Source organism: Scophthalmus maximus, chromosome 20 (genome assembly GCF_022379125.1).
Source record: "Scophthalmus maximus strain ysfricsl-2021 chromosome 20, ASM2237912v1, whole genome shotgun sequence".
Classification (NCBI taxonomy): Eukaryota; Metazoa; Chordata; class Actinopteri; order Pleuronectiformes; family Scophthalmidae; genus Scophthalmus; species Scophthalmus maximus.
In genome coordinates, this window is record NC_061534.1 from 15281247 (window position 1) to 15304344 (window position 23098).

At 43.3% G+C, this 23098-nt stretch overlaps 1 protein-coding gene across 1 annotated transcript; it reads right to left on the reverse strand.

Annotated features, from left to right (window-relative positions):
- Positions 1 to 234: 234 nt before the first annotated feature.
- On the reverse strand, positions 235 to 21533 carry tnfrsfa (tumor necrosis factor receptor superfamily, member a). Its single transcript, XM_035607804.2, has 10 exons — positions 21215 to 21533; positions 10346 to 10514; positions 8559 to 8690; positions 4575 to 4686; positions 4273 to 4406; positions 4080 to 4178; positions 3945 to 3991; positions 3532 to 3810; positions 3377 to 3413; positions 235 to 2810 (listed from the first exon to the last, which is right to left on the reverse strand). The coding sequence occupies exons 1-10, from the start codon at positions 21245 to 21247 to the stop codon at positions 2509 to 2511; spliced, it is 1344 nt and encodes a 447-aa protein (XP_035463697.2). The 5' UTR covers positions 21248 to 21533; the 3' UTR covers positions 235 to 2508.
- Positions 21534 to 23098: the final 1565 nt, after the last annotated feature.

Genomic DNA, 23098 nt, shown 5'->3' on the forward strand with positions numbered 1-23098 from the left:
AAGATTTTGAAGTCAAAAGATTTAGATAATCTGTGATCCTCTTCTTTTCAAGTGGTATGAAACAAAAATAAATCCACTTCTGTCTTGGGATCTCATTGATTATATTTGAAAATTTGACTATCTGGCAGAGCGGTGGTTCAAATTTAAATTGCCATATTGACGTGTTATATTCAAGACTTTTGTCAGGTTTAAACAACAGATCAAAAAAAGGAAATCCGCAATTCCAATCAAAAGTAACTGTACAAAACATTTATTTGAAATTGACATAAAAACAGCGTTTATTGTATTTGCATAATTTAAAAATCTGAAATCCATGACAAGCAACCAATAACTAAGGTGGGGGGAAATGATTTTAACAGCAACACTGAAAAGAAAGTTTTTACACAAGGGACGTCTATTGAACAGCTTAGGACTTTGAAATACATAAAGGTTAAAAAACAGATGTGTGTATATATGTATATAAAAAAAGAGACAAACATTCACTTGAACATGCACTGAAGCCCTTTCACTGCTGTGCTACTTCAGAAAAGACAGAAAGGCTGTGAGTTGAGAAATGGATGAATAAAAAATAAAAAAACTTAGTAAAAGTAAGAATGTTAAGTGAAAAAAAGCAGGAGGGTCCCTAGAAATTGATGCAGGCTGTATTTTCATTGTCTGTCAATAGATGGCAGTGCCAGCACTGTAGCATCACTCTGCAGCAATAATATATAACTCTGTAACTTTTTTTACATAAGAGACTGCAGGCAAAAAGAAATGGGTGAGTTCTAGTTTAAAAACATGAACTTGCACCACTCTGGTCTGCGTGTCTCTGATAACTTCATACCTCACTATATTCATTTTGCTTTGTTAATAGAGCCGCATATACACGTATGCATTTTGAGGCTTAAATGCTCTCTGGACCTTTTTATGTACATTACACAAAATTGAGGAAATACATCTAAGCATCTTTTTTTTTCTTTTTCATGAACCCAGAAATGGTTTCCTTCATCTTTGCCGAGTCTAACTAAGACGACACAATCCGTACCTGCACCCCGAGTCGAGCGCTGATGTGTCCAGGAGGACTACTTGGTTAACAGCTGAACTCAATGGGTCAGTCCTCCATTTCTGAGACTGATGTCGCCTCAACCACTAACTGTCACACATTCCAACTCATTCGGCACCAAGAGAGCTTCAATGCGGTGATCCATGATGATGATAACTCATTAGTGAGGAAATGGCACATGTAACGTGGACAGATCAACAGTGTGGGCCCAAGGAGCGCCGCTTGAACATGGTGCGGGGAACGGGAACGAGTAGTAGCTTCGACAGAACACGCGTTTGCAACCACACCTTGAAAAATCTCATGTCAGTCATTTTGCCTTGCAGCTAAACATCATCACAAAATAAACAGACAATGTGCTTGGTTTCCAGGGTTCGCTTTTGGCAATGGTATAAATAATAAAAGATAACCATTATTCATTAAAATAAATATATCAATAAATAAAACGACCTGTGAAGTTTTCAAACTTACTTGAAAATATTACAGAAAACTTTTTTTTTTACTAAACTATCGAGAGTTGTTCCAACGGGAACAGCTTGTGTAAAATTCCTTGTCCAACGTCATGTGTGAGCAGTTACACTGAACATGTAAAAGTCCGGACACGAAAAAAGAGTTTCGATGATGTGCATGATTGTACAAAATCGGACATCTCTGAATCGCTACACTCTATGAATGAAATCATAATCATTAAGAATTACACCTAAGTCAATTTGGATGATCGAACGGCATGGAAGAGGTAAAGTTCATGATAAGTAAGGCTGCACGTTAACTGTCGGCGTAACAAACAGATATTTTCCTTTCAGGAAAATACAAAACAAACACACACACACACACACACACACACACACACAACAAAAAAAACAACAACAACACAATAGCAATATTGTAGTTTCAAATCCTACATGTGCCAGAGGTCAGTGCATCAATGAGGCACAGTAATAGTGACATAGCTAATGCCACTCCCACCCCACTGCCACCCTACAAACCAGTGTATATCCTCGTCTCCAGGTAGCGTGCTATGATCTGAGTAGAGGAGCAGATGAGCGACACACACACACACACTCAGAGACGTGCAAGCTTTCGGTATTTGGCCACATGTGGCTTCGCTACAGTATGGAAACACGCAGCTGCCTCTGCCTGCGGAAGTTTGATGCCTTCATGTTTTCTTCATGTCCTTATGGCTGGGTCGTCTTTGGCGGTAATGCTTTTGAATTTGACAGCAAACCTTTTTCTTCTTCTCGTTCATTATTACGCCTCAGTGTTTGGCAGAGAGTCGACCACCTCAGAGCGCTGATCAGTGTGACTCGACCTTCCCCTTTTTGTCTTTTTTTTTCTTTTTAAAAACTACTGGCTTTTGAAAACATGGCCGCTCAGCCACAAAGAGGTACGCCTGTTCGTGAGACACAGTGTGCTTTTTAATTTTGTCTTGTATTAAGTGTTTTGCCTTCACTCGCTGTCCCCGTTGACCTTCAGGGTGCATCTGCGTGCTTATAGTAGCCTTTCTGCAGGGCCGTGGAGGCGATGCTCTCCGCCGAGCGCCGCTGGTCCATGCTCAGCAGAGCGTCCAGCAGGTCGTTGATGTCGGCCTTCAGTCCCTGCCTCTGCATCCAGTTCTTCAGCAGTTCGTAAACTTTGTCGCCGGGGGCGCCGTTCTCTGCAATCCGAATGTTGTTATCGCTGACTCCGATCATTCTGAAGAATTTGTTGTGGATCCGCACATCCAGGTACTCGTCAAACAGATCGAAGCTCTTCTTCAGGGATTTTTCTGACCCTTTGAGAAACCGAGAAACAGCACGTTTAAGAAGCACACCATACAATCTGGCGGACAGATATCTTGTCATTTAATCCCTATGTATTCTCTTACAATGGACCTATAGTAAATTGTCTAAACTATCTTGCAACTAAGTTGAATACTTAAATAAATGTGGCAACAATGTACACATTGTTTATATATGCGCTAGGAAATTTCCCTTCAGGGGATGCATACACAAAAAATTCAAAGGATCAAACAAATCTGTAATGCCGTGTCTTTTTAAATTTAGCATGAGAAAAAAAAATGGCAAAAAGAAAAACACTGCATGTTCCAAACCCCTGAAGGACATGGCCTGACCGTCATGAGATTATTAATCTATCAAGCAGCTAATGTGAGATCTTGAGGAGATACTGTTTATTTGATTTCCCTCTGGACTGACACGAACTGTAATAAACTGTGTGGCTTTCTGTTTACAGCATGCAGCCTTTTAGGGGAACTCAAGTGGCATGAAAAATGAAATGAACAAGAAAAAAAAAAACGATTCCGCGAGTGGAAATGTCCCCCTCCCCAGGCAGATATCTTACCTTGGAGTGGCACGAGTCGACGACTCAGAGGATCCTCCTGAAAGATGGGAAAATCCAGATGTGAGCGGAGTGTGGCAAAGTGATTAACATGTGGAAATGAATTATCAGACTTGAAACACAAGATCTTTCTGATGCTTCTTATCTACTACCCTCACCATGTCTGTGGGGGGTTGTCTGAAGGCAGTGGGGCTCTGGTGTGGAGTGTTGCCAGAGGAAGCTGCGGTGGGCAGGGCTGACAGGCTCGTTTGTGATGAACTTGTGGTGTTGGGTAGACTGTCCCCTAGTCCTCGGTCCTCATCCTCCAGGGGAGCCGACTTGGTTATCCCAGCCTGGGTCTCCTGCAGCAGGGGTCGAGACTCCGGGCGGGGCTCCTCGCCCTCCAGACCTGCATTCTGATTATTCTGCCTCTCCTCTGCTGTGGCTCCGCTCTCGTCCTGTCCAGTAGAAAGTTACAGGATGAATAATCTATCACAGATTATATCTGCTAATTCTGACTGCTGACGCAAAATAACAACCAACCACAAAACAATGTGACAGAAATACACACAAAACCAAAGCCATAACTTACAATGGGAATCTTCACGATTTCACTGGAGTCGCAATGGCTCTTTGAACCTGTTTGAAATTCAAAACATAAGATTATGAATACATCCTTAATGAGAAAAACTGCAGTGCAAAGGTACAGTACATGATGTCAACTCACATGGAATTTCACATGAATGCTGCTTGAACTTGAACCACCACACAGCCAGTCCAATGAGTAAAATGAGGATGATGGCCAGGGATACACATATAGGAACAGCTGAAAAAAAGGAGAGAAATAAATCAGGAAAGGAGTACAGATACAGCAATCTCTAATTCTAAGCAGTGGACTTTGCGTGGAATGGTGACGTTACCTGTGTCGGGTGTGTAGGAAGGTGTCGGTGTAGGAAGGGCCGGGGAGGATTTGGTAGGGGACGGGTCCCGTTTGCGACACACTGTGTTAGAAAAGGGAGTGCACTTCCTCACCTCCTCCTCTCCTGGTTTGCACCTGTAATTTTGTAGATGGGATAAATACATTTCCACAAATATCTATAAATGTGTTTTTTTTCTCCATCTTTTTCAAACAAACGCCCAGACCTTCCAAACAGGCTTTGTTCTGTAAAATTGACCGAGTTTCTCTTTTGAAGTCATAACAAAGTGAAATGTCTTCACTCACTTGGCACATCGTTTGCAGACTTCACAGGCCTGATCTGGTACACAGAAGGTGCCCTGTTTGCACTGGCACTTGGTGTCCGTCGTCGTGGTGCATGACGCAGTTTCAATTTCATCTGTGAACAGTTCAGAACATTGTGAGAAAGGTGAAACAGCAGACACATCATAAATTAATATCATAAGGAGGGACAAGGGACAGAAATCTGATTAAACAGATCTATACAGAGATGAAGGGGGGGCTAGTCTGAAAATGTTCCACAAATAATGAGTTCAGCAAGTGCAAACATTTAATACACAGACAGATATGAAATCATGTGATATGATAAAACGATCCGCTTTTTCCAACTGATTATCAGACATACAGAGGCAAATATCTTATTTTCACTTGCAGCATACCAGCCGCTGCATTCCTCAACAGCAAAATGAAAAGCAGTATTCCCAACGCATCTGTTATCACAAACCGTTCCATGTGAGCAGTTCAAGAGAAGCAGAAATGACCGGTCAACCCAGAGGGAGCAACATGTAAAGAGATTCATCTGACTTTGAGAGGAGTATACAGTTTTTAATAAGTGTCCTCATCAAACCAGTGACCACGCGTTAAATGACAGAGAAGGTGGTGGACTTTTCGGCTAATTTGTCGTCCGTTTGCAATTATGTGGTATCTTTTGCAAGAAAAAAAAAAAAAAGTTAGATAATTGAGTTTCCAATTTTGTCTTCCTGTTAGAGAGTTTTGCCTCAATTTAACAGGATAATTAGGGATGGCGAATCTGGCATGGCTCGTTTATTAAATTCAGAGCTAAAAGACAGCAGCCTGAGCCTTTAAGACGCAATCAAAATGAATTACAAGCCAGCAGTCCACCTCCACGGGACGAGCTTCCACAGAGCCATGCTCGCCATTTAGGGACAAATGTCAATGTTACGCAGATTTTGGTAGCAAAATGTGTGCAGTTTCTTACTATCTACATATCATCCACACTGTTTTTCCTCCATTTTTATCAACATTATTCAGCTCAATAATAGTCTTTTCTTTGGAGTATTAAATAACTATCAAATAGCTTTTCACATATTCATTTCAACTGAATGAGGATACGTGTTACGTCAACTTTTCCACAGGTGAGAGAAAAATAACTTGGCCAAAAGATACAAAGTTCACATCTGCCGGTTCCCAGCCAGAACAAAGAGTTTAAAGGTCCATTTTATAGGGGCTACTGCCATTTGTTTTACAGGGATGGCATAGTTGGCTGGTGTTAGAAGATACCTGACAATCTGCTCTCTGGTATTATAAGCATGCATGGTTTCTACGTATGCAGGTTTTGAAACAAAATAAACGCCATAGTAATGTGTTTCGGGTCTAGAGTGAAGCTCCACAGCTGCAGCGCTCTGCAGCCAGACCCAGGGTTGGTGCTTAATAAAGCGGATCTTGATCGGTTAAAAAATGCCATGATTGTTGAGATCCCTAATACAGAGCGACTTGATGGACAGAGCGTCAGATGGACGAAGCAGTCGACCTTCGTTAACGGTTGACCATCATCGGGACATGCCACCTCCCCAGTGTCGATGTGTTGCAATTCAAGTTGCAGTATATTTTGTCACACACCAGTGCTGTTCTGCACAACACAATAAATTAGTTCAACGACTGAGTGCTAGGTGGGGGAAAAAATGGGCTTGCAAGTAAGAGGCACTAAATAATTAACTAGGTTATAGTGTATGTATGCTTAATGATTGTCTCTTCCACCTTAACAACAACTGGAATTAATCTTTAACTAACTAATGACATTCTTGTTTTTCAACTTTTCTGGGGCAACAGTCTAGACTCAACTATTGCGTTTACAGAAGCAGTTAACACTTGCTATGATGCCAATGGGGACAATGGGTTTGGTTGTTAGTTTAATGTCATAATAATCTAAATGTAATTACTAATTTCCCAATATAAAACAATTTCCCTTGGGGGCTGTTAAATTAAAAAAATCCAAAAGATGGGGTGTAAACACTGGGAAAATTTAATTTCTTGTCTAACTTGGCTCTTGAATGATCAGCCCCGAAGCGCACCAGCATCTCAGATACATCACCCACATATTTGACAATAACAAACAGCTGATTAACTGTGAAAATATTTCTGATTTTAAAAAAATGTTAAAAATGTTCATGGGGTGAATTTATTTTTATAATTTTCTTACAATGATACTATTGATTTCTAAAAAAAAAAAGTTTTTGTACAAAGGGCAAAGTACAAGTAGTTATCAGTTTGTTAATTCAGATGAGTGGAAACCAAGTTGTGTTGTTGTGTTACTTTTATCCCCAGTTGACAGCGGAGTACTCTCTCACTGTGCTACAGAAGCAAATTTTTAGGAAAATGCTATTGTAGGTCAGTTACATATTCATGCTGAGTGTTGACTACCATGTAACACATGCAGAAAAAAGAACAAGGCCTCAAATAGGAAGCCTTAGGGACAAAAAAAACAAACCTCCATATGAAAAAAAACCCCACTCAAGAGTTGGCAACAAGTCAATATTCAGCTAATTGGGAGGCAGCTGGTGTTTTGGGCAGAACAAATGTATTTCTTGATTTAGTTATTTTATCAAATTGGCAGGTGCTTTGTAGAAGTCTGAATGTTGGGGGCAGAGAGGGTGGGGCTGCAAAGGGTCTGCTTGGTCCAAACTGAATATGAACTGCTTTTTCTGTTCTTTTTCAAAAGTGGAAATTAATTAAAACATGCTCTGAATGAAAATCAAGATCACTTTGACCAATAAAATATTCTCCAAAACATTTTTCGAAATTCTTTGCTTTAGAAAGAACGTATGCAAAAATCACAGCTTAAACTTCATGAAGATAAAGCGCAGCCTGACACCATGAAGGAATCATCCAATAAACACAAGACATATCTCAACATGAGGTCTGCCAGTTTTAACAGCACAGTCCATCTGAAGCGCAAAGGGTTCCTGTTCATTTTGACCCATTTTTTCCAATCGTAAATCGGTTTAAACTAGAGCCAAAAACACACACAAAGCTCTACTTTTTTAAAAACCCGCAATGAATGAGCACAAAACACATCCTATGTAACACTAGTCTCTTTTCTGTGGCTGCAGCCTTTCATTGGACACAAAGACGCCCAGTGTGGGAGACAATGAGACACAGCCACACCCAGTTCACCCAGGTAGGACAGACACGCACACACAAGCAGGTCTCCCGAGACGGGCAGCATGCTCACATTGCTCACTCAGTGTAAAGAACAAAACAACAAAGACACGCCCTGCTGCTCCGTGTAACATCATAATATCACTTTTTTATGAGTGTGTATCTGAAAAGCAGGGGGCACAGACAAAAAGGTGTTAACTTTCCCCAAACACTATATCTTGGACAAACTGGATTACAGAAGACTCCACTTTTATGTTATTTCTTTTTTTAATTGTTCAGTGTTATTTAATTTCTTGTCTTTTTTTTTAACCACCTGGGACTTTGTTTTCTGCTTTTAGATATGACAAAGCTATTTCTTCGTTCAACCTGATCACGACATACTTATTGTAGTTGTCCGTGAACAAATAATATAATAGACTTAAAACAATTCACTGGTTCCTACGTCTGAGATATTTATATTTTCAGGTTTTTGGAGCGGTAAATGGAGCATCTTTGCATTTTGGATTGTGAGACAGACAAAACTAAATTTTTTTTATACCATTTACTACAATCAAACAATGAAAAAATCAAGAAATATTCAACTTACAGTGAAATCTTTAAAGAATATAAATGTTAGCTCTATTAATAGAGGGGGAAAAGATTGCATTGTCTCACATTGATTGGCCAATTGGACCTCAATGTCAAGCCGTATACCCCAAATCTTTGGAAATGTTACAATAAATAAGGAGCCAAAAGTGTGAAAAGGGTTGTAAAGAAACAAACTTGACAAACAATATTTTCTTTCAGTGACTCAATCAAACTTTAACACGATATCATGACGGTCACATGTCAGGATGTAGTGATTCTCATTACCTAGGCGGCAGTGGGTACACGGCAGACAGCGGTTCATCCCGTTGGAGTGCTCGGTGTACGTCTGTCCGTGCTCGCAGGGGAGACACATGCCTGGTTCTTGGTCCCTCTCGCAGGCCTTCTGCACAAAGGATCCTTTGAATGAAACGAGACGACAATCAGAACAACAACTAAAACGGTCACACCACGTTAGGTGCTTCTAAACTGTGAACTGACGGGAGTTAAGCTGAGGAGAGAAGGGCAGATTGAATCGATACAAGTGCAGAGGGCAGTTATACATCATTAATCGTTTTAGACATGATGACAGGTTTCCATGAAGATAAGTCCACATTTCTTGGTGACTACAGAGGAAAGGAACTGATTCATAGAGTTGTCTGACCTCCTCCAATGGTCGATTGTCATACTTTGAGTTTTTATTCTCTGTTCACGCATGCCGTGAAAAAAACCACTTGACTCATGTTATCAGGATGTTATCTGATGCACAAGACATCTTTGGTTGAACTTGGTGAGTATTCAGTAAATGAGAGTCCTGGTACTGGACAAGGGTCCAACTGGTTTTCAATGTGCATCCAGGCCAAAAACATGATGCCTGATTACATTAAAGATCATACTGACAAATGGAAGCTAAACGCTAACATTTAATTCCATTAAGTGGTCACAGTGGTTTTTGAAACATGTGGTCAAAACTGACCATCTGGCAAGAATGAAAGAACACAGAATCCCAATGTCATCCAACCCCAGAGCCACGGGCACACAGCGTGCCGCTTTAATTCATTATTATTATTGATTCATTATCTCACATGAATCTTTTTGTACTTTTGTCGATACTGATGATGTTTTCAGATAAAAGAAATTGTTGTTGAAAGCTGTTCTGAAGTTACGCAGAGTCGTGAATTTGTAAAAAGCCTTTGCAGTCAAACAGACACAAAACGATTTGATGAAAGTTACACTGATGGTTTCAAACACCTTGAAATGTGCAAACAAATTTAATAAAGGGGTGTGGGTTTTTAGAAATAACACATTAACACAATGTGAACCAGAAAGTGTGACGTTTTCTAGCAAAGAAAAAAAAACTGAAATGCAAAACCTAAGCTGATTAAATAGAAAATAGGACAGAATGGTAAATTCAATAATGAAATCAGCTAGAAGCAGTGCGCAGTAATTGCATCTTGGCTAACTAGGTTAACAGCCTCACCAAATTATTTACACAGAAAAGGAACATGTTGGCTACTTCTTCATATCTCACACGACGATAAACTATTCTTCATACACGGCACTTTTCCCTTCACTTTCTGTTTCAGTCTATTTGCTGAGATTGTTGGCCTCCCGCTCCCGGCCGACACAAATTCTTTCCGGACCAGGCCGAGAATCTTCGCAAAGCCCGTTTGGGATACAGTTCAGGTTGTGGGTTTTAAATTTGACTTCGGTTTCAGGTTCTTTTATATTAGAAGACACAGATCTATGCTTTACGACGCAGGAAACCAAACATTACACTCAGTTGTCATGGCAGCGGGGGCCTGTCTTGTTTTCACCTTGTATATGTGTGTACTGTAGACAGTTGCGAGTACTTTGGTAGGTTTTGTTAGATTTTGCCGCCGCGACAATGTCACAACTGTGCAAGATGCAGTTCAGGAGAAGTGTGTAGACAAGATCTAAATGAAGGCTGAGTTTGAAGACGGGCGTGGTCCAACTGAGAACTGAGCGCTGTAATAATGCTCATGGGTCGGCTGGTGTGAACCCATCGCAGCTGTGCGGCTATCGTTTATTCTGTGTGACGTGATCGTCCTTACCGGCCAGGCAGTTGAGGCAGCAGAGTCCCTGGTGCAGGTACTGCTCATTCTCCACGCAGGTTCTGTGTCGTCGAAGCGTGAGGTTCCTGTATTCACCGCTGGACCACTGAGATGCTGGGGGGTCCGCTGCATGACACACCAGCGCGATGATGAGTGTCGCCGCAAACACCTGAGGCATTCAGAGAAAAAGAGCGAGACAGAGAGGATGGTAAAAAAAAGACAATTACTTGCATTATTATGTGATTCCAGAGTTTACAGACTCACCCACCCCACACCCATTTGATGAAGGACAGTAAAGAGGAGAATCTATCTTCATAGGAAACCTTGTGTGAGCAATCTGCAACTTAATTTGAACCATCTGATCTGAGCATCTGCCGTGGGAAAGCAATTATGGGAGACATGCAGCTGGTCAGAACTGGAGGCAAAACAATCCCGTGTGTGCAGGATCTGGAGCTACACACCAACTACCTGCAGTGCAACAGGCAACCAAACTTAATTACTGCAAAGTTCTAGTTTTTCTTACAGGAAAGATTCAAGAAGCAGAAACTCGGTTTTCTTCTATTGTGGGTGTTTTTGATAAGGTAGCTCAGCCAACGGCAGCACGGTGCCCATATCAAATGTGATTCCAGAAACCCATTCATGTACCAGATAATAACAGGCTTGTGTAGGTGGGGTACCAAGAAGAATACAGCCGAACACTTTAGTGTGGCCCCTGGGCGCTGGTGTTTATTCACACGCTTTTCACCATGTCAACGTGAGAAGGCCCCATTCACTGGCAAACAACACACTTTAGTGCCTCTACTTCAAATGACCCACATTCTTAAAGCCGGGCTCTTTGAATGCCGGGACATGCGACACCGCCACGAAGCGCCTCAAACGCAACGCGACACCTCCTGGGTAAAAGAGAGGCCTAGATTTGGAGGGTTTTGTCTCTCCTGTGCACCAGCCCCCCTGTCTGCCTCCCTCCCCACCTCTGCTAGACCAGGAGAGAAAGGAACAGGTTAGGGTGGAGTGGGCCAGGTTGAGAGGGAGAAAGAGACGGAGGACGGCCGATAAAAAGCGAGAAATTGAAGACAAGTTGAAGACGGGACGTTCTAGGGGGAATACGTTGTCTGAAAAGACAAGTGTGGGAAGACCGAGAGGAAGAAAGGAGCTGAGAGCAGACAGACAGAGGTGGAGAGAAAGGGACAGGCTGGAGCTGAGACCGGCTCCTAAAGCTGGACTTGGCTCTCTGGAGGGCCGCCATGCCTTGTTGCTCAAAAGAACTTTCCCCCCACCCTCTCTCTCTGCCTTTCCCCTTCCCTCTGCTCACGTCAGACTTTCCAAAGACGCTAAGAGGCAGACGTGGAGGGGCAGACAACCGGCAGAGCAGTCACAATCACACCATTTAGATCTATCCAAACATTCTGGGGAGTGGGGAGGCAGAAGAGAGACGGAAAGGGGAGGGAGAAAAAATGAGAGAGGAGGGGAGGGGAGGGGATGGGGGGCCTAACAGCTTGCATGACACAGGGAGAGTCTTTAGACTTGAATACACTATGTGTATGACTGCAGGGTGGTGGGTTGCTGGGAAAGAATGAGCTGCTCTGAAGGCAACCCTACACGTCTGCAGTGCGGAAGGAGAATGATCAATTTCAATCAATGCCCTCCCACCCCAAAAAAATGCAAAATATTTATTTTTACCCAGCAGTGAGTAGCTCAAAATCAGTGCGGCCAAAAGTCAAAACTCGTGTCTCTTTGACGGTGAAGGTGCAGAGACAGTGCGGAGATGACATCATTTCACATCATTTCAGGGCCTGTGATTCGAAACATTTCCAGGTGTGTCCGATCTCAGGAGCTCACCTGGTATGTTGGGCAGTTGAAGGCTGCTGCACAGAAGATCCAAGTGTGTCTCATAAAGGGAAGGACAGCTGCTACCGTCAATTGTTTTCATTATTTTTTCATGATTTTTGCGATGAAGCCATTCACTGTTTCGTAGAGATGTTCCAATTCCGATAACCAGTATCGGAAATACCTTCGATACTCCCGAAAAATGACAGATCGGGCGACGGTGAACACGCAAATGTGTTGTGAAACAGCAGTTGCGCTGTATTGCCACTGTGAAATATTGTTTATAGAGCCGTGAAGAAGACATCATTTCTGGCGTACTAGAGATAGTGACAATAGTATATTGGCAATATTACGCGCTGGAAAGACCCATAAGTAAAACAGCGACATGAATCTTATTGTTGTTTTATACTGTTACTGTGAAAGATACGGACTAAATCTATTTCATTATTTAAAACTGTGGCAGCACATTAACAGTTTTTGTTATTTATTCCAAGTTTTATTCAGTTTTATACTGACACTGTACAGTTGAAAACTTCTTAATAGTATATATAGGTCTTTTATTTTTGTAAGCTGTGGCTGCACTTTAATTGCTATTTAAAGGAAGTAATTCTTATTTATCCCTAGATTTATTTCTGTCTTTCAAACTGGAAAATAAAAGTTATATGGCATTAATTCTCTGTATGTATCTGTTCTTCAAAGGGTTTAACCTGAGCCAGTTCAAACAACAGTGATAGCAATCATCATTTCCATACTGGGTTAGTAGCAAACAGCTGTTAAAATACCTGATAATATACATACGTATAATTTTTTTAAAATGCACTGGTAATCTGTACTCGGTATCAGCTGATAAAGCAGAGTCCAGGTATCTGAATCTGTATCTGGAAGGGAAATATGTTATCGGAACATCTCTAACGTTTTGTTTAATAACTTGTACGAACAATTTTCTCGAGCCAAATGTGATGTCTTCAAACGTCTTATTTTTCCAACCAACTGTCCAAAACCCCCAAAGCTTTTCAGTTTACAGTAATATAAAACAGAGAAAAGCTCCATATGCTCACAATATAGGAGCTGCAACTTGGTAATGTTTGGATCATTTGAAAATGACTGAAATGACTAATCGATAACCAAAATATTTGATGGTTGATTTCCTTCATTTTCTGGTGTTCAACTATTCAATCAATCAACTAATTGAATTGTTTCAGCTCTAATGAGAAAAAAAGAAAGTTCACTAGTGATAATGAGAGTGGTTTCAGAGGAAGTTTTTAGTGATATTAGCCTCCATGTGCTAATGTGACAATCCAAAACAACCACCCTGCTTTTATTTTGAAATAAACAGTCAACTTTGTGTGCGGGAATCCTGATTTGTACCATTTGTCAGACACAGCCTGCTTGCGCACGAGAAATCCGAACAAGGCCATCCACCGGTGTCCACTCTAATATCCTCAGGCTGCTAAACTACATGAGCACAAATGCACTGTATACATAAACGCTGTGGGGCAGCCACAATGTGGCCAAGCGTTACCTCCACAACCGAGCGGAGGAGGAAGACTGGAGTGACCGTAACCTCAGTGCAGAGGGCCCTCCAAACCCACAATCCCTGGAAACTCTCCAAACCCCGGCCGAAGTGCTTCCACTTCACAGCCTCCTCCATCCTCTGTACAGTGAGCGGGCCGGGGCCGCAGAGGATTTGGTAGAACAGTGTCCCATTGTCACGCTTCCAGTCCGCATGTATGACAGGTTAGTACTGTGCTCGTGTGGACGCAAGTTAAACTAATAAAAGTCACAATAAAATAATGAGAGACCTCCTGTTTATCTGACAACAGTGGCTTCCCTGCACTTCCTTATAAACACCCCCGGGTTCTTCCAAATGGCCTTGGCACAAACGCCGTGTACACTGAGAATGCGTTTGTGACTAAATGACAGGACATCCTCTCAGTTGACCCAGGTTATCAGTGGGCCATTTAGGGGGCTGTGATCACTCCATATTCCAGAGGAAATTACAGTGACCTCCATTATATATGAATCCAAAAAAAAGGGGCAGAAACTGAAAATGCGAGGAACTCAACTCGACTGCACACGAGGCAACACAACGCATACACAAGCAAATGAACCAAGCGAGACTCTTCATTTCATATTGGACAGATGATTTCAATCATAGCCTGCTGATAAGGGAAGACACGATGCACCCCATTACACTCCTGTATCCGGAGTAGGACCTGATTCTCCCCATCATGCGTTTCTCATTAGCCGCTCCTTTTCTACCCATCAACTGTTGGATATTTGTGATATTGTACGGTCACACTCTCAGACAAGATGGCAGAGACAGAAGAGCTCTCTGGAAGTTTGGACCAAAAATATCTCTCCATTCAGATCAATCTTAATGCGCGCAGTTTTAATGCACTCACATTTCAACTGACTAGAAAGACAGTTAAAAAGCTGAAGCCGCCCCTGAGTAGTTTATGCAGCCGATTATATATCCAGTTTCTGAGGTTAACCTAAGATAACCAGTGACCTAACAACTTAATCGGTATATCTGATTATAGACGGTTCAGGCTCCCAGTCAACAACCACGTAAACCAACACGGATTACCGACCATCACTACTTTATTTCCAAGCTACATTGAGGACTTTAGTCATTTGTAACATTCTGGTGACATTCAAGCACTGTAGCGCTTGAATGAACATGTTTCACTGCAGCTGCTGATTTGAAACGCGTCGTAAATGACTTGGAACATGAAAAGCTTACTTCGGTTCAAATGTCAATGACATGTGCCTTCCTCTGACCTCACCACAGTTCAGTCTCTATCACATACCGCCGCCTCCACGGCCACGAGAGAAGAGAACCTTCCTCCTCCACCTCATGTCTGGAGTGGAGACAGTACAGTATCTGTATTGCAGCAGCCACTATTTAGAGGCACACCTGATGGCAGAATGTATGCAAACATATCTCAAATCAAGACCTCTGTGATAATCGTGTTTCTAGGTGTTGAACAAATAGTCACATTTTGGGGGGGTTTCTTCAGCTTTGCTTTTTAGATTAATTATCCAATTGTCCTGTCTAACTGAATAAATAAGTTCTGACGTCATGTGTTGTGCTGTAGTCAGATGTAGGAATGCGGCTTAATGTTATTTTCATTATTGATTCATCTAACTACAATTTTTTTTAGATTAACTGGTTTACCATTTTGTCTATGAAATTGCAAAAAAAAAGTCAAGAAATGCCTTTTCACAACATGGCAGAGATATCAAAATTTTTGGTTTTTTTTTGTCAATTTTTGTTTGAATGGAAAAGAAAAGTTGCAAATCCTCACATTTGAGAGGCTGAGAAACCCCTTTTTTGTGTTTTTGCTTGAAAACATAACGGACAAGTGAAATAGCAGATCGAGTAATCGATTAATTGATCAATCAACTAACCAGTTTGCCCAGTTCCAGTTAATTCTATGTATTCTTCTATACATGTCTTTTTCAAAACCAAAGGAATAGCTTTTCATCCGCTTGATATATTAATGCCATACGTCATTTATCACCCATAACTTCTCAACTGTTTAATTTATGTTTGTACATAATTACATGTTTACAGCACAAAACCAAACAGAGCAGCAATGCAATACGACGTTTGTCCTCTGTATTAGTTTAAAAGTGAAAAACGTAAAAGCTTGGCATTAGTTTAAAAAAAAAAAAACTATTTCAACCGACATACCCCAACTTATTATACAAGATGACTGATCACATACAATTTGTCCTAAATTATATTCTAATTCAATATGTTACAACATAATTCAGATTCCTCCAGGCTGACCTTGACAGGACAGTGAACGCACTGCGAGCTCTGCTTTACAGATAAATCCTGGTGTTCAGTGAAAGCAGGCGGGGGGGAGGGGGGTGGTCGACCACGCATGACTTTCCTTGAGTGATAAATTACGCTGACATTTTGAGTTATACAATGAAGACGAGTACAACCCAGCGTATGTCAAGTGAAAGAAGTCTGACACTGGCGACGAGCTGTATATAAATCCAAAGCTCAGCCGAGCTCGGGTACATTCATCATTATAAAGCTGAATGATTCCCGGTGCCAGCTTGAAGCAGTCACACTAGAAAGTGTGAAAACCAAACTGGTGCGCGACAAAACGCGCACATCGACCGTGACACGCACACATACAATAAGAGTACACACACAGTGTATGTGTGGGAGCGTGTGAAATGCGGCAGCCCCCTCCTCTCAGGGAGCACAGGAAGCTTGAGACAATACAGAGGCTTCATGCAGGGTTCAGCTCCAAACTGTTCCTCCGCAGCAGCCTGCCTCAGAGCAGGCCCAGCACCCGATTAGACCCACACAACATATCCGCTAGGCTGGATATTTATAACTCGAGGAAGCAGCCGCTCCACGACACAAATTCTTGAGTTTCCTCAGGAGGTGCGCACCGCCGATGAGACGAGCGCCGCAGTGTGTCACGAGGAGGTTAGGTAACATTCACCTTCATACCAGAGCAAAAAGAGAAACAGCAAAAACAAATCGGTGGCGACGTCAGTTGTAATGCACTTCCCGGCGGTCGCTCAGCCAACCGCAAGTGAGGGAAGTGACTCTGACGCTGGCTCGTTGTCGTGATGGCTGAAAAGAAAAGGGGCCCCGCTGAAAGTTTGGAAAGGTTCAAGAGTTGCGAGCAGGTGCAGCGTGACGCACAGTTGGCAGTACGTTTGCGCTTGTGAGGTCGAGGTGGTCTCTGTGGTTTCCAAGGGCCGGTTGCTCACACGTGTACACAACATCAATGTGATTCACAGGGTACGTTGCGGAGGGGATAAGCAGGGACACTGCCTTTGAACGTCAGCAACATTCACAGATTGAATTTGGAGATTTGCGTGCAGGACGGCTTTTAACTGAGGCTTTTCAACTTCTGATTAGGCCCTTCACGGCGGGGCAGAGAGGCGACTCACAAGACAACTCCAGGAGGGAGAGAATGAAAAGAGCGAGGAAGGGTGACTAATAGATTCAAGTATGTGCAGGAATCCATCCCCTCACTCTAGAGACAATCACATTAGCGCCATTAAAGCTCGTCTTTGTGTAAAAGTGGGAAAAAAAGTATGTGAAGCGCCGACAGTTTATAGCCGTCTCTATAAACACATCACAGGAAAAATGTAGAATATGTGACTGGTGAAGCAGGTCAACAAGGACCATCAATAGCTGGAATCTGTGTCGGATTTATGTCTTTCTAAACAAGACGTCCATTCTCTGGACAAAGGTTGAGTTTGTTTCTGAGACGCCACACTGCTGTTGTAATCTGTTCATTTATCCAGGAGAACAGGAAGTCAGAGGATGGAACACTGACACAAACCTTACGCCACTCTGGTGTCATGTTATGTCATGTTTATGCAGCCTACATAGTCATCTTCTCTCTATTTTTTTTAGCTGCCAAGTCTGTAGGGCGGCAACTAATGAGGATTTCAAGTATCACTTAGTCTGATGAATACTGTTAGATTAGCTCAATCCGAGGGGGAGATTTGTGATGAGGAGTCAACAAATTGCTTATATTGTTATAAGTTGTAAACCCCTCCCAATTTATAAGCCGTAACTAGGTGTTTGGTATTTTTGCTTGAAAAATTATTGAAACCTTGAATTGAGTATACAAGTTACCTAAGATTTTGATGATTGACAATTGCCCAAATCTGTTGCTGAGACATAGAGCATGACGGAATTCTAGTTATTATTTTTCTCCATAATGGCTTCCTCCTGATTCACACAGCGATGTGGCTGCACCCATTACCATTCTGTTTATTTAACCAATCACACTCATCTCTGGCAGCAGTGCTAAGTCCAGGATGCAAACTGGGGCCATGGAGGAACTTGTTTTTTTGTGAAACAATTCCACATGGGTCAGTGTTCACCGTCTGATTCCCTGCAAAGAAAATCCCTCACAAAACAGCAAAAGACACTGAGACGTCACGTGCTGACTCAACTTGCCACATCCGTGGATTTATCCAACTCCTAAGTATGGACCAACTCCTTCACGTTAAACTAATGAGAAGCAGTTCATTTGATTATTGATTTTTTTTTTTTCTCAATTGACCATCTTGTCCTATATTAGTGGGGAAAAAAACAATCACAATTCCTGTCAAACGAGGGAACTTTTTGTGCAAATAAAAGCCCAATTTCCAACGACATTCATTTCATATTATGTGAAACAGCAACAAATCCTCATGTTGGAGAAGCTGGGTCCGGAGAATGTTTGGTATTTTTGTTTGAAAAACATTAATGAAACAATTCATTGATAATCATAGTGCAAAATCATTTAAGCTCCAAGCACGGTTCTTCATATGTCTCTCTGACCGAGAATTCCGCACGGTAAATATAACTAACGCCTGCATCTTCAAACTTAGTAAAACTAGTAGAGTCAAAATAGATGCTAGTGTTAAAGAAAACAAACAAACAAAAACAAAGCGGAGAGTAGTTCTGCACCCTTTGGCAACCAGTGTCCATAATGTAATGTCATCAGAGGGAACGGATTACCTGTGACTCATGTGATGGCAGAGCCCCATGACGAGGCTGTGATGTGAAAGTTCAACTTTATTTTTTCCGTCAGAAAGACATAAAACATTGTGAACGACATTACACAGTTCACACCCCCCCCCCCCCAGCTCACACGTTAAACAATCCGTGGGAGTGAGGAGAATGAAGGCAGCTACCAGGCCTGTTAATCTGTTTACCTGGTGATGTTCGACACACAGTGAATTTTCCCCTCTTATCTCAAGCTGGACCGTTCATGTGTGAGCGCTGACTTGCCTCCATTGGTATGCATTACGTGAGCAGAAAACACCTGAACAGGTGCCACTCCCCGAGTGAGTCAGTAGGCCTTTGATAACTGGAGAGGGATTCACCTTGCCAACCACAACAGCAGCAGCAGCCGCAGCAACAGGTTCCTACAGAATCATCCGTCCGCCATCGATAAAACGAGAATAAGGCGTCACATAATGTGTCTGCTCTCTGGAATACGGGAAATTTGTCAACACTAGGAAACTTGCTGTGTCGTGCAAACACAAAAAAGGGCAAGCAGCCACCTGGTATGTGTGGGTTGCACTGCATTGCATCATTCACTGTCCATGTACTGGAGCTTCTCTAAGCCACAGGCTCGGTTAGTACCGTTCACATGCGGAGCAGCGGCTACAGTACTCAGAACTCTGCGGACCCGTTTGTTGACCACTGCTGTCGCTGTGTCCCCCAGCGACGCAGTTTGGCGACTTGTCCAATTTGTCCCAGATGTCCGTCCTGCCCTTTTCTGTGTTGTCCACTGAGACGGGGGGGACGGGGGACGGGGGAAGGGGGGACGGGAGTATTTCCTGTGTGAAACCACACCCGGACAGATAGCAATCTTGTGTACATTTGCATGGGCATGGCAATTCTAAGAAGTAAACTGATGCCACTAATATCAGCATATCTGTGTACTCGAGACAGGAAGTTTACTGGACAGCCAGGCACGTACACTCAAGGCAATTTGAGGGGGTGGGGATTAGAGAGAGAGAGAGAGAGGGGTAAAGGGGAGGGGTGGGGGTGAAGTTTCCTTGTAGTCCCGTAGCAACAAGGCCTGCTGGCAAGGCCTCCAGAAATGTACTGTGGTTTACAGAAGAGATAAACATTGACTTTGCCACCCGGAGAAGTAAATCTGATTCCAGTAATGGAACACTGCAGGACTTAAAAACGCAGCTCCGACAACAAAGATAACAAACACCGACGCTCCGGGCACATCGGGCAGAAGTCACATTGACTTTAACTGCTGCAAATTTTCCATGAGCAAAGCCACAGTAGGCAGTGTGATGTCCAACACTGTTGCTCTTACAAAAGTCGCAAAAGGCTTACTTTGCTCTGTCATTAAGAACCACGATTCGTTTTCTGCGTCTTTTCACTGCAACTATAAGCTCAAGTGTTCGAAGGCAAGTGAGAGTCACTCATATGTTGTTTCTTTTTTAATTAATCCAAAGGACTATTAATAAGTAGTTACGCTTGAATGCCTTACAGTGAGCTCACAGTACTCATCGTGTCAGGCTTTTGGTGCTGCACAGTTGGAAAAAACAACAGTGCAGGAATGAAAAGACTTCTCTGTGAAGGCTCCAGAGTGGAATGATCCTGTATGGAAAAAAAAAGAGACTTTTGAGAGACTGTGGCTTTAATTGACTAACTGGCAAGTTGGTTCCTCGGCTTCTCAGGGGTCGAACTGATTACGGCGTCCAGACGTGTTACTGAACCCGTGGTTCTCACGCTGAGCGCTCGCACAATGTGATTTAAACTCCTTTTCGGAGCAGAAGTGCACTCCACAGCAGGCCCTGGCTGCGCCGCACTATTAATAGCACCTATAGGGCCAGCTACATCCGCTGTGACAGGCCAAGAGCCATCATACGCTCCATGTCTGCACAATATGACCACATGATGTCCAACACAGATGGTGGCTTTACAGTTGGGGGGGGGGCTGTGTGAATGATACAGCACATGTAGTGTACTGCACCGAGCCAACAAGCTTCAGGTGAGTACAGCTTCAGTTGGTAACAAGCACAACAACAAACACCGTGTTGTTATCTGCTCTGTGTGTGTGTGTGTGTGTGTGTGTGTGTGTGTGTGTGTGTGCTCCTGCGGGAGAATGAACGGGCCTGTCTCATCTACTCACACAAGTTCACAGCTCCCGTGTCACGGCGGGGGGGGGGGGGGGGGGGGGGGGGGCGGGGGGGGGGACGCTGTCCGCCGCGGGCTCCAGCTCGGTCGAACAGTCTGTGTCTGTGTGTTATTTCAATTCTCCCGCAGCCGCGCGGCGACAGCGTGTTACCACGTTTATTTGGGGCTTTTTTTGTTTGTTGTTGTTGTTGTTGTTGTTTGTTTGTTTCTTCCGATCAATAACAAGCCCAAGTGCGTCCCAGTGCGGCGCGGAGGGCGCGCACACGACGACCCCCCCCCCCCCACACACACACACACACACACGCTCGGACCGTTAGCGGCAGCTCCGCGACCCCCCGTCAGTCCCACGGACCCGCGCGAGCTCGACCGTCACTGTCGCGGTTACTTACGGAAAGTTTCCCGAGCACCGGGTCGAAGTCCATCTTGGGAAACTTCGAGACGCGGCTCCCTCCCGCGGACGTCGCGTCGAAAGGGAAAAAGCCGCAGCGCGCGTCGACAGCGTGTTAGCGCGAGCGCGGCGGAGAAGACGACAGGCTCCACACGGGTCCCGCTGCGACGCGCTCCTTCATCCGGCCTCGGACGGGGGCTCGCTGTCCTCACGCTCCGGACGGGGGCCGGGGGCTCGCTGTCCTCACGCTCCGGACGGGGGCCGGGGGCTCGCTGTCCTCACGCTCCGGACGGGGGCCGGGGGCTCGCTGTCCTCACGCTCCGGACGGGGGCCGGGGGCTCGCTGTCCTGGGAGAAGTCGAGCAGGACGCGGGCTGAGCGCAAGTGAGCCCTCTCCCCCGCCCCCCTCCTCCTCCTCCGGCGGCCGGAGCTGCGCGTGACGTCGGGCGACCCAGCAGCCAATCACGACGCTTCGTTTGGCATAATTATTAAAACGAATACATATAAAAAAAATAAAAAAAAGGTACTGCACCCAAGTAGAGTTCTGCAGAGTGATCTAAACTTTCTACGACTTTACACTGGTAAGTAAAGGCTTATTCTAAAAAAGATAAGATTTTACACTACACACATTTTGAAAATGCAAAAAACATTGCACCAGGTTACAATAACACGATACACGATACAGATGTGTCACAGAAAGGGTTTCTAAGCTAATATACAACCCCTGTCCCTGGTTAGGCATTTCTACTTAAAAATATATAATAATAACATATTACCAAAAGTACAGTTAAATTAGGCACATAATAAGTAGTGACATCCTCATACGTGTGATATAATTAAACATAATTTACAATATGTACATCTCATTACAATAGGTTGACATGTGTTCTAAGTGTTGCTACATGCTACAAGCTGATGAAATACAACAATGTTGTCATCGATTCAACCGGCGAGCTCAATTTGTGGAGTCTGTGTCTAATTGTTCAATTGTCTATTGTTCCAGTTCATTTTATTCCATTGTATATTATTCTAATTCTATGTCCTTATTCATTCATCCTGTTGTTGGTCTGCTGTAATACCCATAGGGATCAATAAAGGATTATTTCATCTTAATTTTGAGTTTTTCCACATTTCATTTTTTTTAAACTGTACATTAAATGACTAAAAGTAGCTCCGCCCTCAAGCAGTGACCTCCTGCTGCATGCACCAGTGATAGCAGCCTATTGATATCATATATGATAATGTGTCACTCATGGGGACTATTTTTGTGTACAAGCAGTCTCTTCACTGTTGGTATTTGAAGTATACTTTGCAGATAATATGTTTACTTAATCAGGATGTGAATAGGGGGCTTTATTTTTTTTATGTTTTTTTTTTTTTTTTATAGAATCCTTCTTTCACCATTGGGGTTTTATGATTCACCCTCGTGCTCTGATCTTCAGTCACCCATGGGTAACTTGCTCCATGCACATTAACTAGACTGTGTAATGTGTAACTAACTAGTAATAACCGACCACAGAAAACGTGCCATGAGTTGAATGAATGATTCCAGAGTGGGACCATTTGACACAAATACACACTCCAGGGCAGCAGAGCCACTTCATGGATCTTCATCACACTGAGGAATAGTTTCATCCCCCCCCCCCCCCCCCCCCCCCCCCCCCCCGCCATTACTTGATTTTAACCCAGTGAGAAGAGGTTTTCAACCCCTCCAGTTTTTGCATTTTGAACATTTTTCCTGTGATGTCCCCCTGTATAAGGAGGACAACTGCTCCTCAGCTCCACCATCACATTATTCAACAATTTGCAGTAAGCCACATCAAACAACTCCTCTTAGATGCGGTTGCTGCTGACAAAATCTCATCTAAAGTGGCTCCCTGGTCGGT

Excerpts from the sequence above, each read along its gene's own strand:
- tnfrsfa (XM_035607804.2), bottom strand. The coding sequence starts at position 21,247 with ATGGACTTCGACCCGGTGCTCGGGAAACTTTCC. Across the intron at positions 4,407-4,574 it reads GTCTGCAAACGATGTGCCAA|GTGCAAACCAGGAGAGGAGG; the intron begins GTGAGTGAAGAC and ends ACAAAATTACAG. Across the intron at positions 3,414-3,531 it reads GACAACCCCCCACAGACATG|GAGGATCCTCTGAGTCGTCG; the intron begins GTGAGGGTAGTA and ends CCCATCTTTCAG.